The sequence below is a fragment of the Bos taurus genome, chromosome 22, assembly GCF_002263795.3.
Source record: "Bos taurus isolate L1 Dominette 01449 registration number 42190680 breed Hereford chromosome 22, ARS-UCD2.0, whole genome shotgun sequence".
NCBI classification, from domain to species: domain Eukaryota; kingdom Metazoa; phylum Chordata; class Mammalia; order Artiodactyla; family Bovidae; genus Bos; species Bos taurus.
Window position 1 is genome coordinate 4,370,375 of NC_037349.1, and position 25,200 is coordinate 4,395,574.

Here is a 25,200-nt window from a genome sequence, read left to right on the forward strand (position 1 = left end):
CCAGAACTGTAGGAGTCCTATGCTAGGAACCCAGGACAGAGACCAAGTTTGTTTTTGCTACGTCATAGTTGCCACACAGAAAACATCTCTTTTTTTCTCTTTTCCTTTCTCTTGAAAGAGGAATGAGGCATTCAAATTTTTTGTCAATTCTCTCAGTCTTTAGATGTTGCGAGTCATTTCAAATTTTTCTGAAACTCTTTGCAGCCCAAGCAGATCTATGTGAGGGCTGGATTTGGCCCATGGTCTCCAGTTTGGGGTGACCTGATGCAGAACTTCAGAATAGTCTTTTTTAACCCTGGCTGCATACTGGGATCACCTGGGTAGCTTTGGAAAATTTGTCCCTGGATTTCACACCAAAGCAATTAAGCCAGAATCTCCAGGACTGGGTCCCAAACATTGGTATCTAGAAAAAGGAAATATAGTTCCCTAATCATTTTAAGGGATCCACAGAGGATAAGATTGTTAGATGGCATCACCAATTCAATGAATATGAGTTTGAGTAACCTCCAGGAGATAGTGAAGGACAGGGAAGCCTAGCATGCTGCAGTCCATGGAGTCACACACAAAGAGTTGGACCTGACTGAATAACTGAACAACAACTAATCATTTTAATATACAGTCAGTTTTAAAATAAGCCTTTTCAAAGTTGGGAATAAATTTAGTTTTATAGAAAGAGCGTACAGAAAGAGCTCTTTACAAAGAGCATACACAGGTTTTATATACCCTATATCCAGTTTTTCCCATTGTCAACACTTTGCATTACCATAACATATTTGTCAGAATTAATAAACTGACATCACTACAGTATTATTAACTGAACTCCAGAGCTTATATGAATTGCACCCATTTTTCCACTGCTAATCCCCTTTCTGCTCCAGAATCTGGTCCCTGGCACCATCTTGCATTTGGTTGTCTTTTTATCAGTCTACTCTGGTCTCTGACAGCATCTCAGACTTTCTTTGTTTTCCATGAGTAGTCCCAGCAAGGTATCCTGAAAAGTGTCTCCAGACCTAGGTTTCTGCGATGTTTATTTCATGATGGGATCCATGTTATGTCTGAGTTTTGGAAAGAATACTGCAGCAATGAAGTACCCTTCTCATTATATCAGCTCAAGGTATAATTTCCATTTCTAAGAACACCTGCTCTGGTCATTGGTGGCTGCATGACATGGGGATGGCAGGACCCACCCAGCTTCAACAAGATGAAAGCAGATCAGTGCAGGAAATCAGGAGGGATGACAGGCCAGCCATGGAGCCCCATTTCTTCCAAACAAGCCATTGGACTGAGCCTCAAGGGCCAAAGTTCCTTTGGAGACTCATCCAACAACTCGACTTTAGAGAAGTCACCACCTTCTTCCTCTGTGTCATGTAAAAGTTGATATCTGAGGCTGTTTCTAGTCCTGAATATATGTGATTTTAAGACTTCGGAGTGGGTTTTCATGAGCCAAATGTTGTCCACAGCTCCATTCCATAAGAGGAATGTGCAAGGAGCCACCAAGGTGTCAGAATTCCCTCAAAGAGAAGAGACAGGAAGGCTAGTCTGTGCACGACTTGACATTTATGACTTTTGTCTCTTAAGGATGTCAAGCACCTCAAAGGAAGAAAACAAATTGCAAAAACAGAAGGAAATTCAACTCCTTCACCCCTCTTTCTTCCTGAAACTCACTATGCTTTCTTCTGTTACCAGGGTTTAAGAAGCCAATGACATAATTTGCTTTTTTCCAAAAATCTTTTCATGTTGACCCTTTCCGTAAATCTTACTGGAAGCAAAGGTGATTGGCTTGCAAAGCTGTATGAGTCTAAGTCGCCAATAACTTGTACAAATCTTGTGATTGCAAAACCACAAAAATTTCACAATAGTGGAAGCCTCTCATTAACCATCATAAACAACAGCGTGAATTTGTCTTAACTGTGTGCATAATCCTGCTTATTGCTTGAAAATAATAAACTGAGAGATTCTCCATGGATGTGAGACAGATAGGCTGAAGATGATTTTATACTATGCTTTTCCACCTCTATGTGTTAAGTCTGGCCCTGATATTGAAGCAGGCTCTCATCGGATGTAATCTGCCTGTGAGGATTGCATTGGCTGTGAAATGAGCACGTCTTAATAGATGTTGTTAAAAAAGAAATTTTCTCGAAGTCACAATTCGGTGGAGCATTTCAAATGAATGAAGCCAGGTTCCTAGGCACGGAGACAAGAAAGAATGTCAAACAGGACCTTTAATGTGTGTTTCTATTTAAACATCAGACCTAACAGAAAACCCTGAGGCTTTGTACCATGATTGGAGCCTTGTAGGAACCTAATTAATGCATTGACGGGTGAATGGTTGGCTGGCACTCGAACTCTTCTGAGGGATGTGAGAGGGTTCAGGTACCACCTAGAAAGAATGGATGCAGTGGCCCATCCAAAGGGGTCCTGGTCAGGTGGCTTTATCTGGCATGCTGCCTTTTCAGACCCACTTGATAAGGCTCGGGTCAGTTTCAAGTGGAGCACATGCCAGATCGCAGATGGCTTGGGCTGGCATTTCAAATAGGCTAACAGTGAAACTGGAGAAGAAAATGGGCACATTTTCCCTAAAGTGGCCCTTCAAATGCAGTCCCTCCTCTGGAGCTCGTGGGTCTCACTCTGGACCTCTCCACTCCACAGCTCCTCAATGGTCGTCTTTGCTGGGAAGACTTTGCCTTGTTAAAATGTGCCCTGTGTATAAAAATGAAATTGTCACTTCTGGGTGGTGCCGCACAACATGGTTTGACACTCAGTACCGGCAGCTACAGAAAACAGACCTTTATTGCATTTATTCTTTCAGAGACAAGAGTCTCTAAAGACTCCTGCAGACATTCACTCAGTTAAATCAGAGTGAGCACTCTGTGATGCTGTCTTGCGTTCACCAGCAGCCCCACCTGGCTTGATGGTGCTGTAAAACAGTCTCGAGAAAAGACGATCATACTAGCATCCAGAAGGGGAGATGTGAGCCTTTCAAACCAGCTGGGTGGACTGGATGAAGGCCCCTGACTTTCTTCTCTGACTTCCTCTGCAGTCCCCGAGTCTTATTATGTGGCATTAACAAGCTCGCACACAACTAACCCCCATCCAGTTTCAGTGTTCATTTAGAATTCCATGTCATTTTCAAGACAAAGAGGAAGGGTCTGATTTGTAGGACTCTGGCAAGCAAGCTTTAGATTCTTAACTGCCTTTTATCTAGATGGGTACCTGGAGAGAGATTGAGCAGGGAGGGGGCCCTGGGGCATAAGCTTTTCATTCTGGTGCTCTCCTGGAATAAAAATTCCATAAAGTAACATCTGTAGTAATTAAGGGCTTACATTTCCTCTCCCATTCATGTCACTGCTTGGAGGGAAGGTTATCTTCCCTAAGAGACAATGGAGAGTTGGTCCTGTGGGCAGAGAGAAAGCAGAATTTGAATTCTTTTGTTCCTAGAAATGGAAGTTTCCTACTTAAAAGAAAAAAAATAAAAATAACAAGTTGGAAGATGTGAAACATTCTCCTGGAAAGAAAATGTGAATGAGTTAGCAAAATTGTACTTAGCTGCTCTTCAATATTTGGAATGGGGAATCATTCATCTTGTCTTTCTAATCCAAATATCCTCTAATTTTGGGAAATCTGTTGTTGAGTTAAATAAAAATAATGTGAGAGCTGCAAGTTAAGTTTTATTGGGGGGCAAATTGAGGAGAGCAGCCCAGGAACAGCACCTCAGGTAGCTCTGGGACACTGCGCCAAAGATGTAGAGGGGAAGGTATAAATGTGATCTTGGTGAAGGGGCAGCGTATGTTATCAAGCATACATTTTTTGCAGATTTTCCTAGTCACAAGGAGCAGTCATCTCCATGACAGATTTCAGTGCTTTTGTAGATATGAGGAGATAGCATTGGGCTAATAACATCAATTCCTGAAACTAACTATCTGAAGACTTAGCCTGTCCGTTTTTCTTCCAGCATAGGGCGTCTCATTTCTGCTCTTCACCCTGAACTCCTTTCAGGGGTGTCTGAAAGTCCGCAGCTGCAGCAGCGCCTGATCTAAATCTTGTGGAGTTAGATGGCAAGTGCCAGTTTGTAGTCGCCACTGTGATTAAACATTGAACAAAATGCCATTTTTGTTTTTATTGACTAAAGTTGGATATTATTAAGCTTAAAGTTTTACTTTTGCATTTGGACACAAGAGTCACTCTTCAGATGTTCTTCCAAATAACAGTATGTGGATCCACTGGGCATCTGATACGTGACTATTATGTCAAGTTAATTTCCTGTGCTTTCTTGTCTTAGCAGGACCAGCTATGTAATTGGTGGGTCCTAGTGAAAATTAAAAATAGAAGACCCCCTGGTTTAAAATGTATTGACAGTGACAGCAGAGCTTTAAATCGAGTGAAGTTTCCCAGGCTTGGGGCTCCAGTAATGCATAGTCTCATGCCCTTGACATCAGTCCTGCTCTGCTTCACCATCTGTATCAATGCAGGAAAATGTGCATCTTCTCTGTGTTTCCTAGGAATGTATGTCCCTTTGAAAATATTCTTTTTTAAATTTGAATCATAAAATAATTTTAGAGCACCCCAGATGGAATGTGCTTTTGAAAACATCTTCAAATAGAGGTGCTATATGATCCAGCAATACATTCCTGGGCATATATCCAGAGAAAACCACAATTCAAAAAGATACATGCACCCCAGTGTTTACTGCAGCACTGTTTACAATAGCCAAGACACAGATGCCACCTATATGTCCATTGACAGAGAAAGGGGTAAAGAAGATGTGGTATATATACACAATGGAATATTACTCAGCCATAAAAAAGAATGAAATAATGCCATTGGCAGCAACATGGATGAACCTAGAGATGGTCATACTAACTAAAGTAAGCCAGATAGAGAAAGACAAATGCAATATCACATAGAACTTGAATCTTAAAAAAATGATACAAATAAACTTATATGTAAAATAAGTAGAGTCACAGACATAGAAAACCAACTTACGATTACAGGGGGAATGCATAGAGGGATAAATTAGGAGTTAATAAATACACACTATTATAGAAAAATAAATAAACAACAAGGTCCTACTGTGTAGCACAATAAATATATGTGATATTTTCTAATAACCTATAAAAAAGAATCTGAAAAAATTATATATATATATATATATATATATATATATATATATATATATATACACATACACACACACACACACACACATACTCCCAGGGATCGAACACAGGTCTCCTGCATTACAGGTGGATTCTTTAGGATTCTTTACCAGCTGAGCCACAAAGGAAGCCCCATAATACTGGAGTGGAGAGCCTTTCCCTTCTCCAGTGGATCTTCCCGACCTAGGAATCAAACCAGGGTCTCCTGCATTGCAGGCAGATTCTTTACCAACTGAGCTATCAGAGAAGCCATATCTAATATATGTATGTATATACATATATAAGTATACATATATAAGTATATATTTTGTTGTTCAGTTGCTAAGTTGTGTCTGACTCTTTACAACCCCATGGAGTACAGCATACCAGGCTTCCCTGTCCTTCCCTATCTCCTGGAGTTTGTTCAAACTCATGTCCATTGAGGCAGTGATGCCATCCAACCATCTCGTCCTCTGTCATCCCCTTCTCCTCCTGCCCTCAATCTTTCCCAGCATCAGGGTCTTTTCCAATGAGTTGGCTCTTTGCATCAAGTGGCCAAAGCACTGGAGTTTCAGCATCAGTCCTTCTGATGAATATTCGGAGTTGATTTCCTTTAGGATTGAATGGTTTCATCTCCTTTAGGGCAACTCTGCATGGCATGGCTCATAGCTTCATTGTGTTACTTTTTTTTTTTCCCCCTTCTGTTTGCCATGAAGTGATGGGACTGGAATCCATGGTCTTAGTTTTTTGAATATAACCGAATCACTTTGCTCTGCACCAGAAACTAACTTAACATTATAAATCAACTAACTTCCAAAAAAAAAAAAAGTCCTTAACTTGATAACTCAAAAGCTTCTGCCTCACCTCTCAGCTTATCTCCAGGAGCTTCCCCCGTGAAACTCCATCCAGCCCCAACGCTCTGCTCACTCTGCCCCATCTACAGGGACATGACCTTCCGCCTTGCCCCCCAGACTCCTGCCCCAGTTATTTCTCCAGTGGCGTTTCTGGCCTCCTGTGTACACTTCTCAGAGTTTTCCTGGCATCTGCAATTCCTCTCACATTGGAATTCCTATAACTGTAATAAATGTATACCTCGTTTGGCAGTTGTTTATAAATTTTTTCCCTTGTTTACTCTGCATGTAATATGATCATGAAAACACACATAATATTTGGATGCACAAAAGGTTAACAAATTGTGTCAAAGGGCTTCATTCCAAGAAAGCTCATATTATTGATAAAATCCAGCAGAACATCCAAAATTATACACTTTGCCTTTTGGACAAATTTTATATATTTCATACATATTCTTTTCTATGTATGTGTGCCATTTCTTAAGTCTGTTTTTCCTCTGGTGTGCCGTTCATGGGCATTAATTTCTTTTGAATAGAATTGACCCTTTAATTTTTACCTTTCCCACCCAATTTTACCAAATAATAAAGGTCAGATAGAGTTAAAATTTAGGAATATTGCTGATACTATTCTACTTAGGAGATTGCAAGACTGCTAATGTTGACAGTGTGATGTAATGTGAGTTTCTCAGTCATGTCTGACTCTTTGCAACCTCATGGACTGTAGCCCACCAGGCTCCTCTGTCCATGGGGATTCTCCAGGCAAGAATACTGGAGTGGGTTGCTCTTCCCTTCTCCAGAGGATCTTCCTGACCCAGGGATCAAACCCAGTTCTCCTGCATTGCAGGCAGATTCTTTACAGTCTGAGCTACAGAGAAGTTCTTCTTTATCTTTTAGACACTGCCATTTTAGACTGATTCTTCCTATTCTAACTACGTAGCATCCCCCCCCAAGAGATGGGAGGCCCAATTCTTTGGGAATAGGGGAGTCGAGGTCTCTCTGGCTACTTCCTGCTGAGCTGGAACAGCGAGGGGCGTTGGGCCTCCTCCTCTGCTAGTCTCAAACCTCAGAGTCCTTATAGTGGTGTCCATCTAAGGGTGCCTGATATTTTCCGTGGTTGGGTATAGTTTTATATATCCTTGTTGAGTTGGCATGGCAAGTTGTAGCTTGTTGACCTAAACTGGAAGAATTGTACAAAAAAGATCTTCACGACCCAGATAATCACGATGGTGTGATCACTCACCTAGAGCCAGACATCATGGAATGTGAAGTCAAGTGGGCCTTAGAAAGCATCACTACGAACAAAGCTAGTAGAGGTGATGGAATTCCAGTTGAGCTATTTCAAATTCTGAAAGATGATGCCGTGAAAGTGCTGCACTCAATATGCCAGCAAATTTGGAAAACTCAGCAGTGGCCACAGGACTGGAAAGGTCGGTTTTAATTCTAATCCCAAAGAAAGGCAATGCCAAAGAATGCTCAAACTACCACACAATTGCACTCATCTCACACGCTAGTAAAGTAATGCTCAAAATTCTCCAAGCCAGGCTTCAGCTATATGTGAACTGTGAACTTCCTGATGTTCAAGCTGGTTTTAGAAAAGGCAGAGGAACCAGAGATCAAATTGCCAACATCCGCTGGATCATGGAAAAAGCAAGAGAGTTCCAGAAAGAACATCTATTTCTGCTTTATTGAGTATGCCAAAGCCTTTGACTGTGTGGATCACAATAAACTGGGAAATTCTTCAAGAGATGGGAATACCAGATCACCTGACCTGCCTCTTGAGAAATTTACATGTAGGTCAGGAAGCAACAGTTAGAACTGGACATGGAACAACAGACTGATTCCAAATAGGAAAAGGAGTTCGTCAAGGCTGTATTTTGTCACCCTGTTTATTTAACTTCTATGCAGAGTACATCATGAGAAACGCTGGACTGGAAGAAACACAAGCTGGAATCAAGATTGCCGGGAGAAATATCAATAACCTCAGATATGCAGATGACACCACCCTTATGGCAGAAAGTGAAGAGGAACTAAAAAGCCTCTTGATGAAAGTGAAAGTGGAGAGTGAAAAAGTTGGCTTAAAGCTCAACATTCAGCAAACAAAGATCATGGCGTCTGGTCCCATCACTTCATGGCAAATAGATGGGGAAACAGTGGAAACAGTGCCAGACTTTATTTTTCTGGGCTCCAAAATCACTGCAGATGGTGACTGCAGCCATGAAATTAAAAGACGCTTACTCCTTGGAAGGAAAGTTATGACCAACCTAGATAGCATATTGAAAAGCAGAGACATTACTTTGCCAACAAAGGTTCGTCTAGTCAAGGCTATGGTTTTTCCTGTGGTTGTGTATGGATGTGAGAGTTGGACTATGAAGAAGGCTGAGCGCCGAAGAATTGATGCTTTTGAACTGTGGTGTTGGAGAAGACTCTTGAGAGTCCCTTGGACTACAAGGAGATCCAACCAGTCCATTCTGAAGATCAGCCCTGGGATTTCTTTGGAAGGAATGATGCTGAAGCTGAAACTCCAGTACTTTGGCCACCTCATGTGAAGAGTTGACTCGTTGGAGAAGACTCTGACGCTGGGAGGGATTGGGGGCAGGAGGAGAAGGGGACGACAGAGGATGAGATGGCTGGATGGCATCACTGACTCGATGGACATGAGTCTGAGTGAACTCTGGGAGTTGGTGTTGGACAGGGAGGCCTGGCGTGCTGCGATTCATGGGGTCACAAAGAGTCGGACACGACTGAGCGACTGATCTGATCTGATCTGACCTTAACTGGAGGTCTTCTGGAATCAGACTGAGCTGCCTGAGCTTTCTGCTAAGTCTGTTTTTGTTGTCTCAGTTTCCAGCACGTTATCTTGTCACTTCCACTGCACGGGGATTCCTTTGCGTTCAGTTTCTCCCATGTGAGCTTTCACCAAGTTGGGCTTTTGCTGTGCTTAGTCTCCACCTCCCTAGGACCAAGCTGAGGTTGTTTCAGCCAGGTTAAATGCAAGACACGGCACTAGATATGTCGGGGGACTGTGTAATTTCCTCAGTTCTGTCTTGCCGCAGCAAAGATTTGAACCCGCGGACCAGTGTTACAGCTTGGTTACAGCTCAGTTTTATTCAGCAGCAAAGGAAAATACACCCTCGAGGCTTGAGGGCGGGCCAGCCTCAGAGGCGATCCACCTGTTGACAGTGTGATGGTGTGGTCCCAAATGTTGTTCATGAGCTTTTATGTGAGATGCCAAAATTTGGCAAAAGAAAACGACTCTATTGATACCTAGTATGAAAAAAATAGGAGGTCATCTAAAATTCAAAAGTAAGAAAGTTCAAGACCTGAGGCTTGTGTATGTTTATTTTCCTAAGACATCTGGGACCTGAAATAACTCCCTTCTGTGTCTGTCATCTCATGGATTTTCAATAAAGGTGTCATGATGTGAGCGTGAAATGGCATCATGATGACAACACTACTGTGTGAGTCTCCCGCTTAGGCTGCCAGTTGTGGAAAGCCAGCGCACTCCCTCACCTTGCTTTGTGCAGATTCTCAGGGTATAGCTCAGTAGCTGCAATGCAGGTGGGTGTCCCCCAGGCCTCAGCTACAAGCCCACCTCGACCACTTGCTGCCAAGGCAGTTCGTCTTGCTCAGCCTGACTGGCCTCATGGTGTGAAAGGCAATAGTGAGAACTGCCTCTCACGTTTGCTAATTCGGACATTCAAAAGATGTTTATTGAGCACTTTGAGGGTACGGATTAAATTGTTATACAGATTAAATAAGATGATGCCTCGGGATTATGTCTGAGTGATGACTCCACTCAGAGCCGCCCACACAGTCAGCCTTCAGTAGAGTAAAGCTTGCTCTTGGTGGCAATGGGTTTGTGGTGTTCTATCCACTATGTGGTCATGGCAACTGGTGACAATTCTGGTAAAATTCTCAAATGAAGCTTGTCTAGGTTTTCTTAATTTCCTTCTCTTTTTATTTTTCATGGATATGTACAGCTTCATGAAAGTATATAATCCCCTGTTTACTTCTTTTCCCAGAATGGAGTCTACTGAAAAATGTGAAGTGGTAATTCAACATTTTAATGGAAAATATCTGAAAACACCACCAGGAATCCCAGGTGAGAAATGCCATAAAGTAATCATTAAATAATCTCTAGGCTCATTGCTACTATCAGAATGAGTACATGGTAAGGCCCATAGTTTCCTCCCAATGGAGGAAACTTTTTGCCTTTATAAATATGTATTTTTTTTAATACTATGCAACTCATCTTTCTCAACACTACCAAAAGCTTCTTGGTGATCCATCTTTGGCCTGTCTTTTTGAATCTCTGCTGCTAATTCCTTAAAGTGAATTAGAAGGAAAATAGCAAAGAATAGTTTGAAATGCACTTGCCGTGAAGAAAGTTTGTGACTTATATCATTAATATTGGTATCCTGATTTCTACTTTGTAAAATATCTAAACAGTGAGTGACATATTGTAAAAATAATAATAATAACAGTGGAATCCATAGATTGAGACCAGTTCCCAAACAGTTCTTACCAGCCCATGACGAGAAGAATGCAGAAAGGCAGAAAGAGCATTTAGAAACTTTTATAGCAATATGACATTATCATGAAGTCTTACTGCATAACTTCATATTTTACAAAAATATCAAATGCACATTAAATTTTTTAGTACGCCCATTCATCAGAGATAATCTAGGAAGCACCAGTTTAGAGTACTTCAGGGCATTTCATATTTTTGAAGGTAAAATTCTCAATATTTGACACACATCATAAGATGATATAACTTTATGCTATTAAGAATTACAATCAACACAAAAGAATTGAATATATCATATGTATCGGAATGTGAGCTAGGACTACCTTGACATGATATTAATTTTGAAAAAAATACATGAATAGTATCGTGTATTAAGTAGATTAAAATATCTTACTCATATCTCAATAAAACTGGAAAAAAAATACATGTTACTCATGCATAAAAATATTAAATGTTGAGTGAAGTTCTGAAAGAGAATAACAGATAAGGAAATATCTGACTCATACATCTTGGTTTATTTGTTGGTTTTTTATTTTCAGTGATTCTTAGAGGAAAAATGTGACTTCTTCAGTCATATTTTTTCTTTTGATGATTTTATGTTGCATCTTTGTAATGTTTGCTACCTTAAGTATCTACTATTTAAAACCCATGGCTAGAGTATTTAGGGGTTGAACATTTTGGTTCATTAAAATATATTGAGTTATATAGAAAACGAAGTCTGAACAACAACAAAAAAAGACATAGTTTTCTGGCAGGATCAGGTTCATTTTATGACACGCTAAGTTTTGGGAAAGAAGAAAGGCCATTAGGATTGGCATTTGGATGCTCTGAAAAATCCCAAAGTACGACCCCTGGTTAATCATGAGTCAGCAGTGAAGCTGTGACTCGATATGGTTAGTTTCCATGTGTGACATTCTCCTGAGAACTATCTGCATTATGATCCAGTTGGAGACATATGGTGTTGTTAGGAAAAGAGTTAGCAGTTTTCATCTCAGCAAGTCAGCTGCCCTTGCATTTTAGGAGAAATACTTTTTCTTTTTCCCTTTAAGATAAAAGACATTTAAAGACACTCTGCTCAGACCCACCACTGAGTAAAGGACTTGCATTGTTAAAGGGTTTTCTGCTTATTCATCTCGTTTTATCCTACAGATGTCCATGTACAGAAGGCATTCAAACTAGATGTGAATTACATGATTCTATTAAAAAAAATTCAAGAATGAGTAAACTAGGTGGAATTATTGTTGGGTGAAGTTTTAATACAGGTCTCAGGTTTGTATGATTCTTCCTTTTTGGAAGAACGCAGTGAAATCCATCTTGATGTGATTGATTTGAAATTGTTTTAGGTTAACCCATGGAACATACGGCTGACTCATGTAGTTTAATGCTAGAGACAAAGTCACTACAAATCCCCCACATATCTGAGCATCCTTCCTTGAATAAGCAGGCTGTGGTATTAACCTCTCTAATATCATAGCTACACCCAATGGAAACATTGTGAATAGCAAGAACTCAGTTATAACTGAGTTTCTTAGTTTTATCTCATGGGACCATGAAAAACAAAATAATTATGCTAAGCTAAAAAAATCCTGAGAGATACAACTTTATGCTTCTGAGACTTGCCTTGAACATAATACAATTAAATATACAGTGTCAATTATCATTAATACTTGAATTAACTTATTTATCCTTACTTTGGAAGTCAAATACATTTTAATAAAGGCTTCAAATGCTAACAGAAAACATACAATTTTTTTTATTGATGTATAGTTGATTTACAATGTTATGTTAGTTTCAGATATACAGCAAAGTGATTCAGTTACGTATATTTCTTTACATATCTATATTCATATATATATGATATAGATTATTTATAGATTCTTTATGTAGATTATATATATATAGATTCTTTTCTTTATATATATATAGAATATTTTCCCTTATAAATTATTATAAAATATTGAATATAGTTCCCTGTGCAATAGTAGGTCCTTGTTGGTTATTTTATATACAGATATACTTTTATATAGAGAGTTCTATTTTATATACAGATATAAATATATAGATATTACGTATAGTGTATATATGTTAATCCCAAACTCCTAAATTATCCTCCCCCTGCTTCCCCTTTAGTAACCCAAGTTTTTTTTCTGTGTCTGTGAGTCTGTTTATATTTTATAAATAAGTTCATTTGTATCTTTTTTTTCTCTTAGATTCTGCATATAAGCGATATCATATGATATTTGTCTTTCTTTGTCTGGCTTAATTCATTTAGTATGATCATTTCCAGGTCTATCCATTATATATATTTTATATATATTTATCTTTATCCATTCTTTATCCATTTATCTATATCTTTATCTATATCCATTTATCTATATCTGTATCCATTTATCTATATCTTTATCTGTATCAACTTGTCTGTATCTTTATCTATATCCATATATACATATATCTTTATGCATTCATCTTTTGATGGACATTTAGGTTGTACCAGAGAAAACCATAATTCAAAAGGACGCATGCACCACGCTGTGCATTGCAACACTGTTTACAATAGCCAGGACATGGAAGCAGCCTAAGGATAGAGAAGCTTTGATATTTATGTTTGATATGGAACAAAATGACATAATGCAGGAAGTGGGTATTTTGGAATGCACTGCGGTAAAATGACTTGGCTAGGCTCATTGACTCTGTTATGACAAGGATAATTAAATTTGTGTGTATGGTGTTTGCCTTTCTTGGTCCTTGTTGCTTATTTGAAGTAGATGGTTGAGGTCTTATTTTCAGAAATTCATATCTTAATCCAATTTTCTATTCTATCTTGAGGCGTGTGAGCAGATGTTACAATGAGCCTTGATATCTGATTAGAAGTGATTCCTTTGATTGTTCAGAAGTGATGATTTTCTTCACTTTTAAAATACATTGTATCTTTAGAAAGACTGTCCTTGGTAATAAAAATCACCTATAGGGGACTCTTTACCCGCTCAGTGTCTATGCTGGGAGCTTTGTACTTTCTGCCTCTTTAATACATCCTATTCGCTTGCTACCATGAGCGTCTGCATGTTTGTGGATTCCATCCTTCGGGGCCGTGGACAAGAACTCTGATTCCTGTCTCAAGGGCAGCCCTGAAATATGCACTGAGCTGAAATGCCACCTTCCAAAGGACCTGTGCGTTGTTCTGCTGCTGGTGGATAGAGAAGGCTGGTACCTTCCAGTCTGCTGGGGAACACAGAGCCACACACATTCTCAGCGGGGTGGGGAAAGCCTGACAACATGCTGGGCATCAGAAAATAATTTGTCAAAGAGAAAATGTTTCCCTCTCTCTGAAAAAAAATAAATAAAATCACCTATAATTGATCTAACTGACTTGCAATTAAAATAGGTTTGTTTTTCCTAAGTTGTAAAAACCTCAGCATTCACTTTAAAGATTTGTCATCTTGACTCCAAAAATTTGTGGGGTTTTAGAATAGCACATGGATGGTTTCAGTACAATGCTTTAAGGTTGTGTGAATAAGGGACTCACAAGGATGCAAAAAAAAAAAATGATCTGGGATCTTCAGACCCTAAGATAGCTGATTAAAAAAGTGAGTCCTCCTCCCCTCCCTCTAAGCAAGAAGAGAGAAATCAGTACCATATTCATATCACTTCCTTCTCTGTTTAGGGATGACTTGGGGGAAATGTGCCATTTTCCTTCTGTGTCTCTTAACAAAGATTCCTCTTAAGCTGCAAAATTCATTGATTTCCTGAGATGATAATCTAGTTTCCAAATTCCATCCTCTGTCCTTTCCGTAGAAGAACAAGAAGAAAAGCTACTTTAGCCCAAAACTTTGACATTGATCAGGCTTTCTCTTTCTGAGTTCCTCCTAATTGTTCACGAGAGACCTAATTTTAATGAATATATCATGGATCTCTAATGCCTATCACAACCTCCCAGAACTAGCTCTATTCACTATAAATTACAACATTGTCCCCAAGTTTTGGCTAGTTGGAACAATGAAGCTAGATATACATGCAAAAAAATTCTAATTATTTAAATTCTGGCATTTGAAGTACAGGAAATTAATATTACCAGTTGGTGGGAAGGAGTAGCCCAAGCTGTATCAAAAAGCAACAGTCATGTTACTGCTCTTAAGAAAGGGATCATCCAGTATTTTCTCGCTCCTCTAGAGGGAAAAGAAAACAGTGTTCCATAAACTTCACATGTCCTGCATATCGATCTTGATGTTTTGCAGACAAAGTAAAGCATCATTAGTTGCGTGCTCACCTAACCTCAGACATTTCTTTGTCCCAAAACAAATTGCTCAGCAATCCTGTACAGCTCCAGTTCAGTTCAGTCACTCAGTCATGTCTGACTCTTTTCAACCCCATGGACTGTAGCATGCTAGGCCTCCCTGTCCATCACCAATTCCCAGAGTTTACTCAAATTCATGTCCATTGAGTCGGTGATGCCATCCAACCATCTCATCCTCTGCTGTCCCCTTCTCCTCCTGCCTTCGATCTTTCCCAGCAAAAAGGTATTTTCCAATGAGTCAGTTCTTCACATCAGGTGGGCAAAGTATTAGAGTTTCAGCTTCAGAATCAGTCCTTCCAATGAATATTCAGGACTTATTTCCTTTAGGATGGACTGGTTGGATCTCCTTGCTGTCTAAGGGATTCTCAAGAGTCTTCTCCAACACCACAGTTCGAAACCATCAATTCTTCAGCACTCAGCTTTCTTTATAGTCCAACTCTCACATCCATATATGACTACTGGAAAAACCATAGCTTTGACTAGATGGACCTTTGTTGGCAAAGTAATGTCTCTGCTTTTGAATCTGCTGTCTAGTTTGGTCATAACTTTTCCTCCAAGGAGTAAGCGTCTTTTAATTTCATGGCTGCAGTCACCATCTGCAGTGATTTGGGAGCCCAAAATAATAAAGTCTGTCACTGTTTCCATTGTTTCCCCATCTATTTGCCATGAAGTGACGGGACCGGATGTCATGATCTTTGTTTTCTGAATGTTGAGTTTTAAGCCAACTTTTACACTCTCCTCTTTCACTTTCATCAAGAGGCTCTTTAATGCTTCTTCACTTTCTGCCCTAAGGGTGGTGTCATCTGCATATCTGAGGTTATTGATATTTCCCCCAGCAATCTTGATTCCAGTTTTTGCTTCCTCCAGCACAGCGTTTCTCATGTTGTACTCTGCATATACGTTAAATAAGCAGAGTGAAAATATACAGCCTTGACATACTTCTTTCCCAATTTGGAACCAGTCTGTTGTTTCATATCCAGTTCTAACTGTTGCTTCCTGACAGTTCAGGCGGTCTGGTATTCCCATCTCTTGAAGAATTTTCCACAGTTTCTTGCGATCCACACAGTCAAAGGCTTTGGCATAGACAATAAAGCAGAAGTAGATTTTTTTTGGAACTTTGTTGCTTTTGTGATGATCCAACAGATGTTGGTAATTTGATCTCTGGTTCCTCTGCCTTTTCTAAAACCAGCTTGAACATCAGGAAGTTCATGGTTCATGTATTGCTGAAGCCTGGCTTGGAGAATTTTGAGCATTACTTTACTAGCGTGTGAGATGAGTGCAATTGTGCGGTAGTTTGAGCATTCTTTGGCATTGCCTTTCTTCGGGATTGGAATGAAAACTGACCTTTTCCAGTCCTGTGGCCACTGCTGAGTTTTCCAAATTTGCTGGCATATTGAGTGCAGCACTTTCACAGCATCATCTTTTCAGATTTGGAATAGCTCAACTGAAATTCCATCACCTCCACTAGCTTTGTTCGTAGTGATGTTTCCTAAGGCCCACGTGACTTCACATTCCATGATGTCTGGCTCTAGGTGAGTGATCACACCATGATAATTATCTGGATCGTGAACATCTTTTTCATATAGTTCTTCTGTGTATTCTTGTCTCTCTTCTTAATATTTTCTGCTTCTGTTTAGTCCATACCATTTCTGTCCTTTACTGAGCTCATCTTTGCATGAAAAGTTCTCTTTGTATCTGTAATTTTCTTGAAGAGATCTCTAGTCTTTCCCATTCTGTTGTTTTCCTCTATTTCTTTGCTTTGATCACTGAGGAAGGCTTTCTTATCTCTCCTTGCTATTCTTTGGAACTCTGCATTCAAATTTCTAACCCCTGGTAAAAGCAAAGTGTAAATTCCCAGGCACTTCAGGCATCTGCAGGGCATGAAATAGAAAGGCTAACGCTCAAAGAGGCTGGGGAGCAGAGGGCAGCACTGCCTAGAAAAGGCTTCCATATATAATGACATGTGTTTTCAGGCTGGTTTGAGGAGGGAAAATCACATTTTGCTTTCAAATTACACTTTTGCCCATAAGCACATGTACTGGTCATTAGAACAGTCTTTCCAGAAAACAGTGGAATAACCAACTCTCTTTTAGTATGATTTATTTCTTTTTGTTAATCCCACCCGAAGTCCAAGAATTAGGGAAGGATTGAGAGAGACTGCACTCTATTTTGGGATCTTTTTATTTTAGCAGGTCTTCTGATGAACAGAAATTGGGACAAATATTTACATAACAGAGGAATCTTATTTTCCTACTTGATAAAATAAAATGATGTGCCTTCTTAATCCTTTGACAGATAATTTTTCTATTCTATGTTTATGCAAATAAAAACCCTGTAGGATTTTAGGGAGTATCTAAGGAAAAATATTTACAATATGATAATTTTTTAAATAAAATGAAAAAAAAATTAATGTTGTTTGTGTAAATTTGAAACTTCCTCTAGAGTAAAATATCAAAAATGTACTAAAATGAAATTTAGATTACAAATCTGAATATGTGAGCAGTAGACACACACATTTTTATCAGGGAACATGTTTTATCAGGAAAACACTAACAAGTGTTTTCTCAGTGGTGCCAGTCTGATAAGTCACAAATGCAGCTATAATTGAATAAAAGGCAGCAAATAGAAAAAATATTATGTACAATTTAGTGAAAATATATCTCTGTGTTTCTACTCGTGAGTAGCGTTGCCTAACTTTAAGTTATTCCTCTTTGTAAAACTAAAACAACATCTGCATAATATACTTTGCGAATACCATGACCCCCAACTGGCTGTTGGCTTAGATTTCTCATCAATAAAAGGATGTTTGCAAAACTTAGGAAATGACTTTTTGCTGAGCTCCTCATCTTTAACGTTTGTTATGCCTTCTAGATTATTTCTATCTACCAAACACACAGTTGTTTCATGGTGAAACACTGCTGGAACGTTATTAGTGAATTTCATAGAACAAGCTTAATTGAGATCTAAGGGCTGTGAATCCTATGTTCTTGGCCAGTCATCTCTCAACCTTTCTATGGTGCCACACCTGATACTACAAACGTATCTGGGGAGCTGGTAACTAGTGAGAGAGAAGAAAGGAGACAGAGATGATTACATTTTGAAATCTGGATTATGAGAGACCAAATAGAGAAATACAGGGGACCATCTTTAGGAGATTAAGAGTGGTTGGAATGGGTTTTGTGCACCAAACTGCAACACTCCTCCTCCGTGATCATAGCTGTGAAAGAGGGGTGCCTCCAGGAAGCGTCCCATGTCAAGGATCCACCAAATCTCTCTACTTCTATAACTCAGGGCAAAATCTATAAAATCTTACTCAGCCTGATACAGGTATTTTGCAATCCGTGGGTAGTTATCACTCCCTTAGACATCTGTCCATCAAAAGAATGTGAGACTCAGCAGATTCTGGGGGTTTCTCATGGTGATGACAAGCTCAGGGGCGCAACTTTTATTGGTGTTTCTTTCTTCCCTGACTCTCTCTTCCTTTTCTATTATGTCTCTACTTCCTGACATCAGCTCTCAATTAATCTATCTTGATCCAGACTCTGATTTGGGGGAATTCAAATTAAGGATGGTGATCCAGTAATTGTGAAATTGTTTGTTTTTAATTTTATTTAATTCTTTTTTATTAAAAAAAAAAAGTTTTTTTTTTTGCCACACTGTGAAGCATGTAGGATATTAGTTCCCCAACCAGGGATCAAACCAAGTACCCCCTACACTGGGAACATGCAGTCTTAACTACTGGACCACCAGAGAAGTCTGGAAAATTATGTTTTGATTTAAAACTTCTGGCCACAAGGAAGCCCAGAGGAAGAAAGTAGATATAGCTAGAGTAGTAAAGTGAATTTCGTGGACCAAACACATTGTTTTCATTACTCTTAAACATTTATAGCAGTATTTGTGAACAATGTATTAGGGATGATAAAAATGAATATTAGTGAGCCTAGACAGATGGTAGTCAGAGTTTAAATTTAGAAAGAGAAATCTGCAACATGGTAATGATGAAGTGCCACCATGGCATGGTTGATCCTGGAACAACTGATGATGTGAAGAGGTTGGTTGGTGACAAAAATGGGGAGAGAAAGAAGGGCCAGGAAATTGTCATGATGAGAGCAAAGTGAAGGTGAGGGATGGGCACGGGAAATCATGCCACAGAGAAAAGAACCCGTGAAGATTTGGTCTTAGATAAAGGTAGTGTGGTGGGCATAATTAATGGGTTCAGTGTAGGGATGTCTGGAGTTGACGAAAGTGAAATGGAGATGATCTTTAGCTGAACAACGGGCGGCTTCCAATTAGTACTTTGGAAGGTTTTCATCAATGTTGTAGACTCCCTTACTAGCCCTCACTCTTCCCTTCATCTTCCCTAAATTTCCAATCTTCACAGGAGAAGGTTAGGGAAGGTGAAGTGTACTAGAGTGATTTTTTATTTATGCATTTGATTCTGAGTATTTAAGATCAGGATTTTGTTTAGAAGTTTTGTTTGTTTTTATGTTGTTATTTCTTCAGGTGCTACTATTTAGCTCAGTGTCCATTCTCAACGGGCTTCCCTGGTAGCTCAGCTGGTAAACCACCCACCTGCAGTGCCGGAGACCTGGGTTCACTCCCTGGGTGGGAAGATCTCCTGGAGAAGGGAAAGGCTACCCACTCGAGTGTTCTCACCTGGAGAATTTCAGTAAATGTTATTTGAAACTGATGCACAATTCCATGAATTGAACAGCCCTTGTACTTATACTTGCTGTTAACGAAATTCCTGAGGGGTTTGGGGGGATGCCTGCTTTCTCTGTCATCAGCAAACTTGGAGGAAAACATTGAGAAAAACATTTAAATCTTGTTTTAATTTTTGACAAAAATTCTCACATTTATGTTTCTAAATACATGTGTAAGAGGTGTGGGTTCAATCCCTGAGTCAGGAAGATCCCCTGGAGGAGGGCATGGCAATCCACTCCAGTATTCTTGCTCAGACAATCCAATGAACCAGGAAGACTTAGCAGGCTACAGCCCGTGGAGTCTCGGAGTTGGACACAACTGAAGCAACTTAGCACGCGTGCACATATACATGATAGTCGCTCAGTTGTGTTTATCTCTTTATAACCCCATGCACAGCAGCCTGCCAAGTTCTTGTGTCCATGGGATTCCTCAGGCAAGGATACTGGAGTTAGTAACCATTCCCTTCCCCTGAGGATCTTCCCAACTTAGGGATGAAACCTGGGTCTCCTATATTGCCAGCAGATTCTCTACCATCTGAGCCAAGGAAGCCCATATGTGTGTGTACACACACACACACACACACACACACACACACACAGAACAAGTGCTAAATATTCAAAAGAAAAAAAAAAAACAGTTTGATTGAGAAAGATTCTAGTTACTTCTTGGAAAGTCTCATTTTTCCAAAACTGATTTTCAGTGTGTTTTGCTGACAATCAGATTGTTATTTCTTTAAAGAGCTTATTCTTGGATGGGACACCGATGAATTCTGCTTTTTGAGATGGGTACTGTCCTTGCCTAATTTATCTTATAGTGTCTGGATCTTAACTCCTTGCCGCTGGATCTAGATAGGCTCTATTACTCTGCTGTACTTTGCACTCCTCTTTTTATTGTCTGCACATAAAAAGGTGAATATCGTGAGAACAGACAGACAGGGGTTTATTGGTCTGCATGTTCATCTCTTTGGCATAATGTTGCTCCTCTCTCTAGGGGAAGTGTGCAGGGGTTTATCAGGCCTACTGTGATAGAGAGGTATAATACAGTCTGTAATGTTTAATCAGTGAGGTATGGTCAGTATGTCTTGCTGACCGAACGTTCTCTATAATTCTGTGTAAGTACCAGTGAGTAGTAGCATAATTTATTCAGAGTCTACAGAACAAATTCTGGCTCCAGAATCTGACTGAAGTAATCATAATGTCATGGAACTGAGAAGAAGGATGAACAGGTTTTCTATACATCTCCAGAATCACAGACCATCTTCATCTATGTTTATCCAAAATGATAACTCCACTCAGGTCTTCACATTTCTATGCCTTGAGGTTTTCATGGTAAAGATTTAGAAGGGACTACCCTAGTGGTCCCATGGTTAGGACTCGGTGCTTCCACAGCAGAAGACATGAATTCATTCCCTGGTCATGGGACTAAGATCCCACATGCCCTGTGGTGCAGCAAAAATTAAATAAATAAATAAAAGACCTACAAAATAAATCACAAAGCCTTAATTTTATTCCTAAGTTGATATTGGACTTTGCCTTCTGTCAGCATCACTAATGAGTAGTTAAACCATCAGTGTCTGTGAGTGCTATTCGCAAGCAGAGGGGGTTGAGTAGCTTAAGACCAGTTAAGAGACAAGCCATAGAAACCAGGCTCTGAATAATTAAGTGCTTAGTGCACTTCCAAATCTTAAAATTCATTTAATAGGATTGATTTAAAAATACATCCTAACCAATTTTTGGATACATGGATAGTAGTGTGAATTAGATTCTTGCCACTCCTTGCCAGAAACCATCAAGAAAGCTTGTCATGCACACATCATTTTTTATGATCTAATTCTTTAGAATGAGAAGTCTGCAAAATTTAAGAAAATATTGTAAGAAAAATATAAATGAAAACACTCACTAAGCAAGCTCTGAACCAGGCACGATTTATCTGATAGCTATTTCCTCTGATTTCTTACCTCTTTAAGCCTATGAATGATGAATCAATTAGCTTACTATTATTTTTGTCATTTCTCATTTCAGAAGAAGTCTTTCAAAGGAAATTGGCATGTTTACGATCTTTCTTTAGAATTCATATATTTCAAAGACATCTGTCCCATTAGATTGTACATTTTTCTACAAAAGAATTTCAATGTTTATCTTTCCCTGTGCCTTCAAACAGTTAATACATTAAGTCTTTGAATGTAAAGATTGAGCCTTGCTGTTTATGTTTTAAGCATCTAAACTGATGCCTGTTTAGATGAGAGTATTGATAATTATTAAATGAATCAATATCAGCTTGTGGTAGACAGAATCATCTCCTCATCCCCCAAAGATCTCTAAGTCCTAATCCCCATTCCTGGTGAATACGGCAAACAAATTAAGGTTGCAAATAGGGTTAAGGTTGCAAATACATTCATCTTAAAGTAGAGAAATTATTCTGGATTATTTGAGTGGACCCAGTATAATCACAGGGGTTCTTAAAAGTGGAGGTGGGGGGCAGAACAGGAGATCAGAGGGAGGCAACAGAAGGACCTGACTCACCACCACTAGCCTTGAAGATGAAGCAGTGTGGGCAGCCAGCCTCTGGGAACTGAAAAAAGCAAGAAATTGGATTCTCCCCTAAAGTTTGAGGGGACAAGGAAGGAACTCAGCACTGTTGACACCATGATTTTATCCCAGTGGAATCTGTGTCAGCCTTTTAACCATAAAAGTATAAAATAGTGCAGTTGTATCATTTTATACCCCCCTTGATTTTGCGAATTTATTACAACAGCAACAGAAAACTAGTAGACAATTATGGAAATCATTTCAACTGAACAGCATTTAAACTATTTCTAAATTACATTATAGATAGCTTCTGGAAGATTGTCTTTGTTTCTCCTATTTTTAAAGGTCTTTGTATCATTTGAGCGGCTTGTTAAAAAGTAAAAGCTATGTTGTTAATTATTTTGACTTAATAGTTTCTTTATACCTGCTCACAAGGATATATTAGAATTGAAAACTATTAAATATCCAAAAAGAGAGTCTTTAGAGATGAGTGCTAATATATCAGAGAATATTTTTGTTTATTACTGAAGTATAGTTGACTATGTCTGCATCTCCATTGCTACCCTGCAAGGAGATTGATTAGTACCCTCTTTCTAAATTCCATATATATGCATTAATATATGATATTTGTTTTTCTGATTTACTTCACTCTGTATAATAGGCTCTAGGTTCATCTACCTTATTAGCAGTGATGCAGATACCTTCCTTTTCATGGCTGAGTGATGTTCTATTGAATATATATATATATATATATATATACACACCACAGTTTCTTTATTCATTCATCTGTTGATGGACATTTAGGTTGCTTCCATGTCCTAGCTCTTGTAAATAGTGCTGCAATGAACATTTGGTTACATGTGTATTTTTCAATATTTGTTTCCTTAGGGTGTATGTCTAGAAGTGGTATTGCTGGGTAGTATGGTAGTTTTATTCCTAAATTTTTAAGGAATCTCCATACTGTCTTCCATAGTGGCTGTATAATTTATTTTCTCACCAACAGTGCGAGAGGGTTCCCTTTTCTCCACACCCTCTCCAGCATTTGGTTTGTAGATTTTTTTTGATGATGGCCATTCTGACAACTATGAGGTGATATCTCCTTGTAGTTTTGATTTGCATTTCTAATAATAAGCGATGTTGAGCATCTTTCCATGTGTTTATTAGCCATCTGTTTGTCTTTGGAGCAATGTCTGTTTAGGTCTTTTGGCCACTTTTTGATTGAATCGCTTGTTTTTCTGATGTTGAGTTGTATGAGCTGCTTGTATAGTTTGGAAATTAATCCTTTTCAGTTGTTTCACTTGCCATTATTTTCTCCCATCCTTAGGGTTGTCTTTTCACCTTGTTTATAGTTTCCTTTGCTGTGCAAAAGCTTTTATGTTTAATTAGGTCCCACTTATGTATTTATTTATTTTCATTTCCATTGCTCTAGGAGGCGGGTCGTAGAGGATCTTGCTGGGAACAAATATGAAATGCTCCACAAATGTGTGTGTCGTCCCTGCACAGGGCCATGCTAATCTTCTCTGTATCATTTCAATTTTAGTATATATGCTGTTGAAGTGAGCACTCTAATTTTTGCCTTAGAGGAAATGGAGTTCTACACATATATACATTATTTTTAGATTCTTTTCCACTATGGTTTATCCCAAAAGATTGGCTATAGTTCCCTGTGCTACACCCTAGGATCATGTTATTTATCCATTCTAAATGTAATAGTTGACGTCTGCCAACCCCGTGCTCCCAGCGCATCCCTCTTTTTTTCCCCTCCCTTTGGCAACCACAAGTGTGTTCTCTATGCTTTTGAGTCTGCTTCTGTTTGGAAGATACATTCATTTGTGTCATATTTTAGATTCCACATATGAGTGATATCATATGATGTTTGTCTTTCCGTTTCTGACTAACTTCACTAGTATGATCATCTCTAGTTGCATCTGTGTTGCTGCAAATGGCATTATTTTGTTCCTTTTAAAGGCTGGATGGTGTTCCATTTATATATACATGTGTGTGTGTGTGTGTGTGTGTGTGTGTGTGTGTGTGTATACACACACACCACAGCTGCTTTATCCATTCATCCATCAGTGAATGTTTAGAAGATTATTTCCACGCCTTGGCTACTGTGAACAGTGTTGCTATTAACATACGAGTGCATATATAGATAACATTAGTTTTGACCTAATGAAGTCAAATATTATTTCAAGCCATCTGTTTCCATAAAATGTGCCCAGAAAATTGTACACTGTAAATCTAAATTCATGCAAATATGTATCTCTTAGCTCTTAACCTTAATACTTGCTTTCAATAATTCCTGTTATTTAAAAAAAAGATCATTAGTGTTTAGAAGGGCTCAAAGAGTTTATAAAGCTGGTATCACCCCTGAGTTTTAGGTGATTAAATCTAAAACATATATGATGCCCTATTCTGATGAAATAAAGAGTGTCCTAAATCTCTGAATAGCTGAGTGCCATAGGAAAGCATAGGCTCAAGACACAAAACAAAAGCTCAGGGAGATAATTATCGATGTTTATTAAGTGTTAACCTAATATACAGTTGTCCCTTGAGGGTTGTGACACTACTCCTTCTCCCAGTTGAAAATCCTTGTATAACTTGTTTGTTCTCTCTCTATGTTAATTCCTTCTATTTGCAGTTCTATATCCATGGATTTATTCAGCCTTAGATCCTGTAGTAGATACTTTTTGCATGCATGCTCAGTCATGTCTGACTCTTTGCAACCCCATGGACTGTAGCCTGCCAGGCTCACTGTCCATGGGATTATCTTGGCAAGAATACTGGAGTGAATTGCCATTTCCTCCTCCTCCTCCTGAGGATCTTTCTAATGCAGGGATCAACCTTGCCACCTGTGGTTCTGCACTGGCAGGCAGATTCTTTACCACTGAGCCACCCACGTAGCTCCGTGTAGTAGGACAGTACTTCAATTTACTATTAAAAAAATTCTAAGTATAAGTGGACCTTCCTGGTTCAAACCTACATTGTTCAAGGGTCAACTATATGTTTGTATTATTCACTTGATTAAATTCTTATTGATTTGAGTGTTTCTTATTATTCATGGAATTAAAATACTTTCAAGCATTTAAAAAATGTATCTGTCCACTGAAGATGTATTACTGTTATAGCAAGTAGCAAGATCAGGTGGCTGTAAATAGGGCCA

The 25,200-nt window shown here is 39.0% G+C and overlaps 1 protein-coding gene and 1 non-coding gene across 10 annotated transcripts in view; one reads left to right on the plus strand and one right to left on the minus strand.

Annotated features, from left to right (window-relative positions):
* Window positions 1–25,200, plus strand: part of RBMS3 (RNA binding motif single stranded interacting protein 3) — an 802,311-nt gene that overhangs the window by 514,118 nt on the left and 262,993 nt on the right. For all 9 annotated transcript variants that reach the window (XM_010817553.4, XM_010817555.4, XM_010817556.4 and 6 more), the window contains exon 6: window positions 10,009–10,088. In XM_010817553.4, coding sequence (XP_010815855.1) covers window positions 10,009–10,088 — 80 coding nt within the window. The remainder of the gene's footprint in view (window positions 1–10,008; window positions 10,089–25,200) is intronic.
* On the minus strand, window positions 23,496–23,601 carry LOC112443546 (U6 spliceosomal RNA). Its single transcript, XR_003031958.1, has one exon. It is a non-coding gene; the product is annotated as a U6 spliceosomal RNA (small nuclear RNA).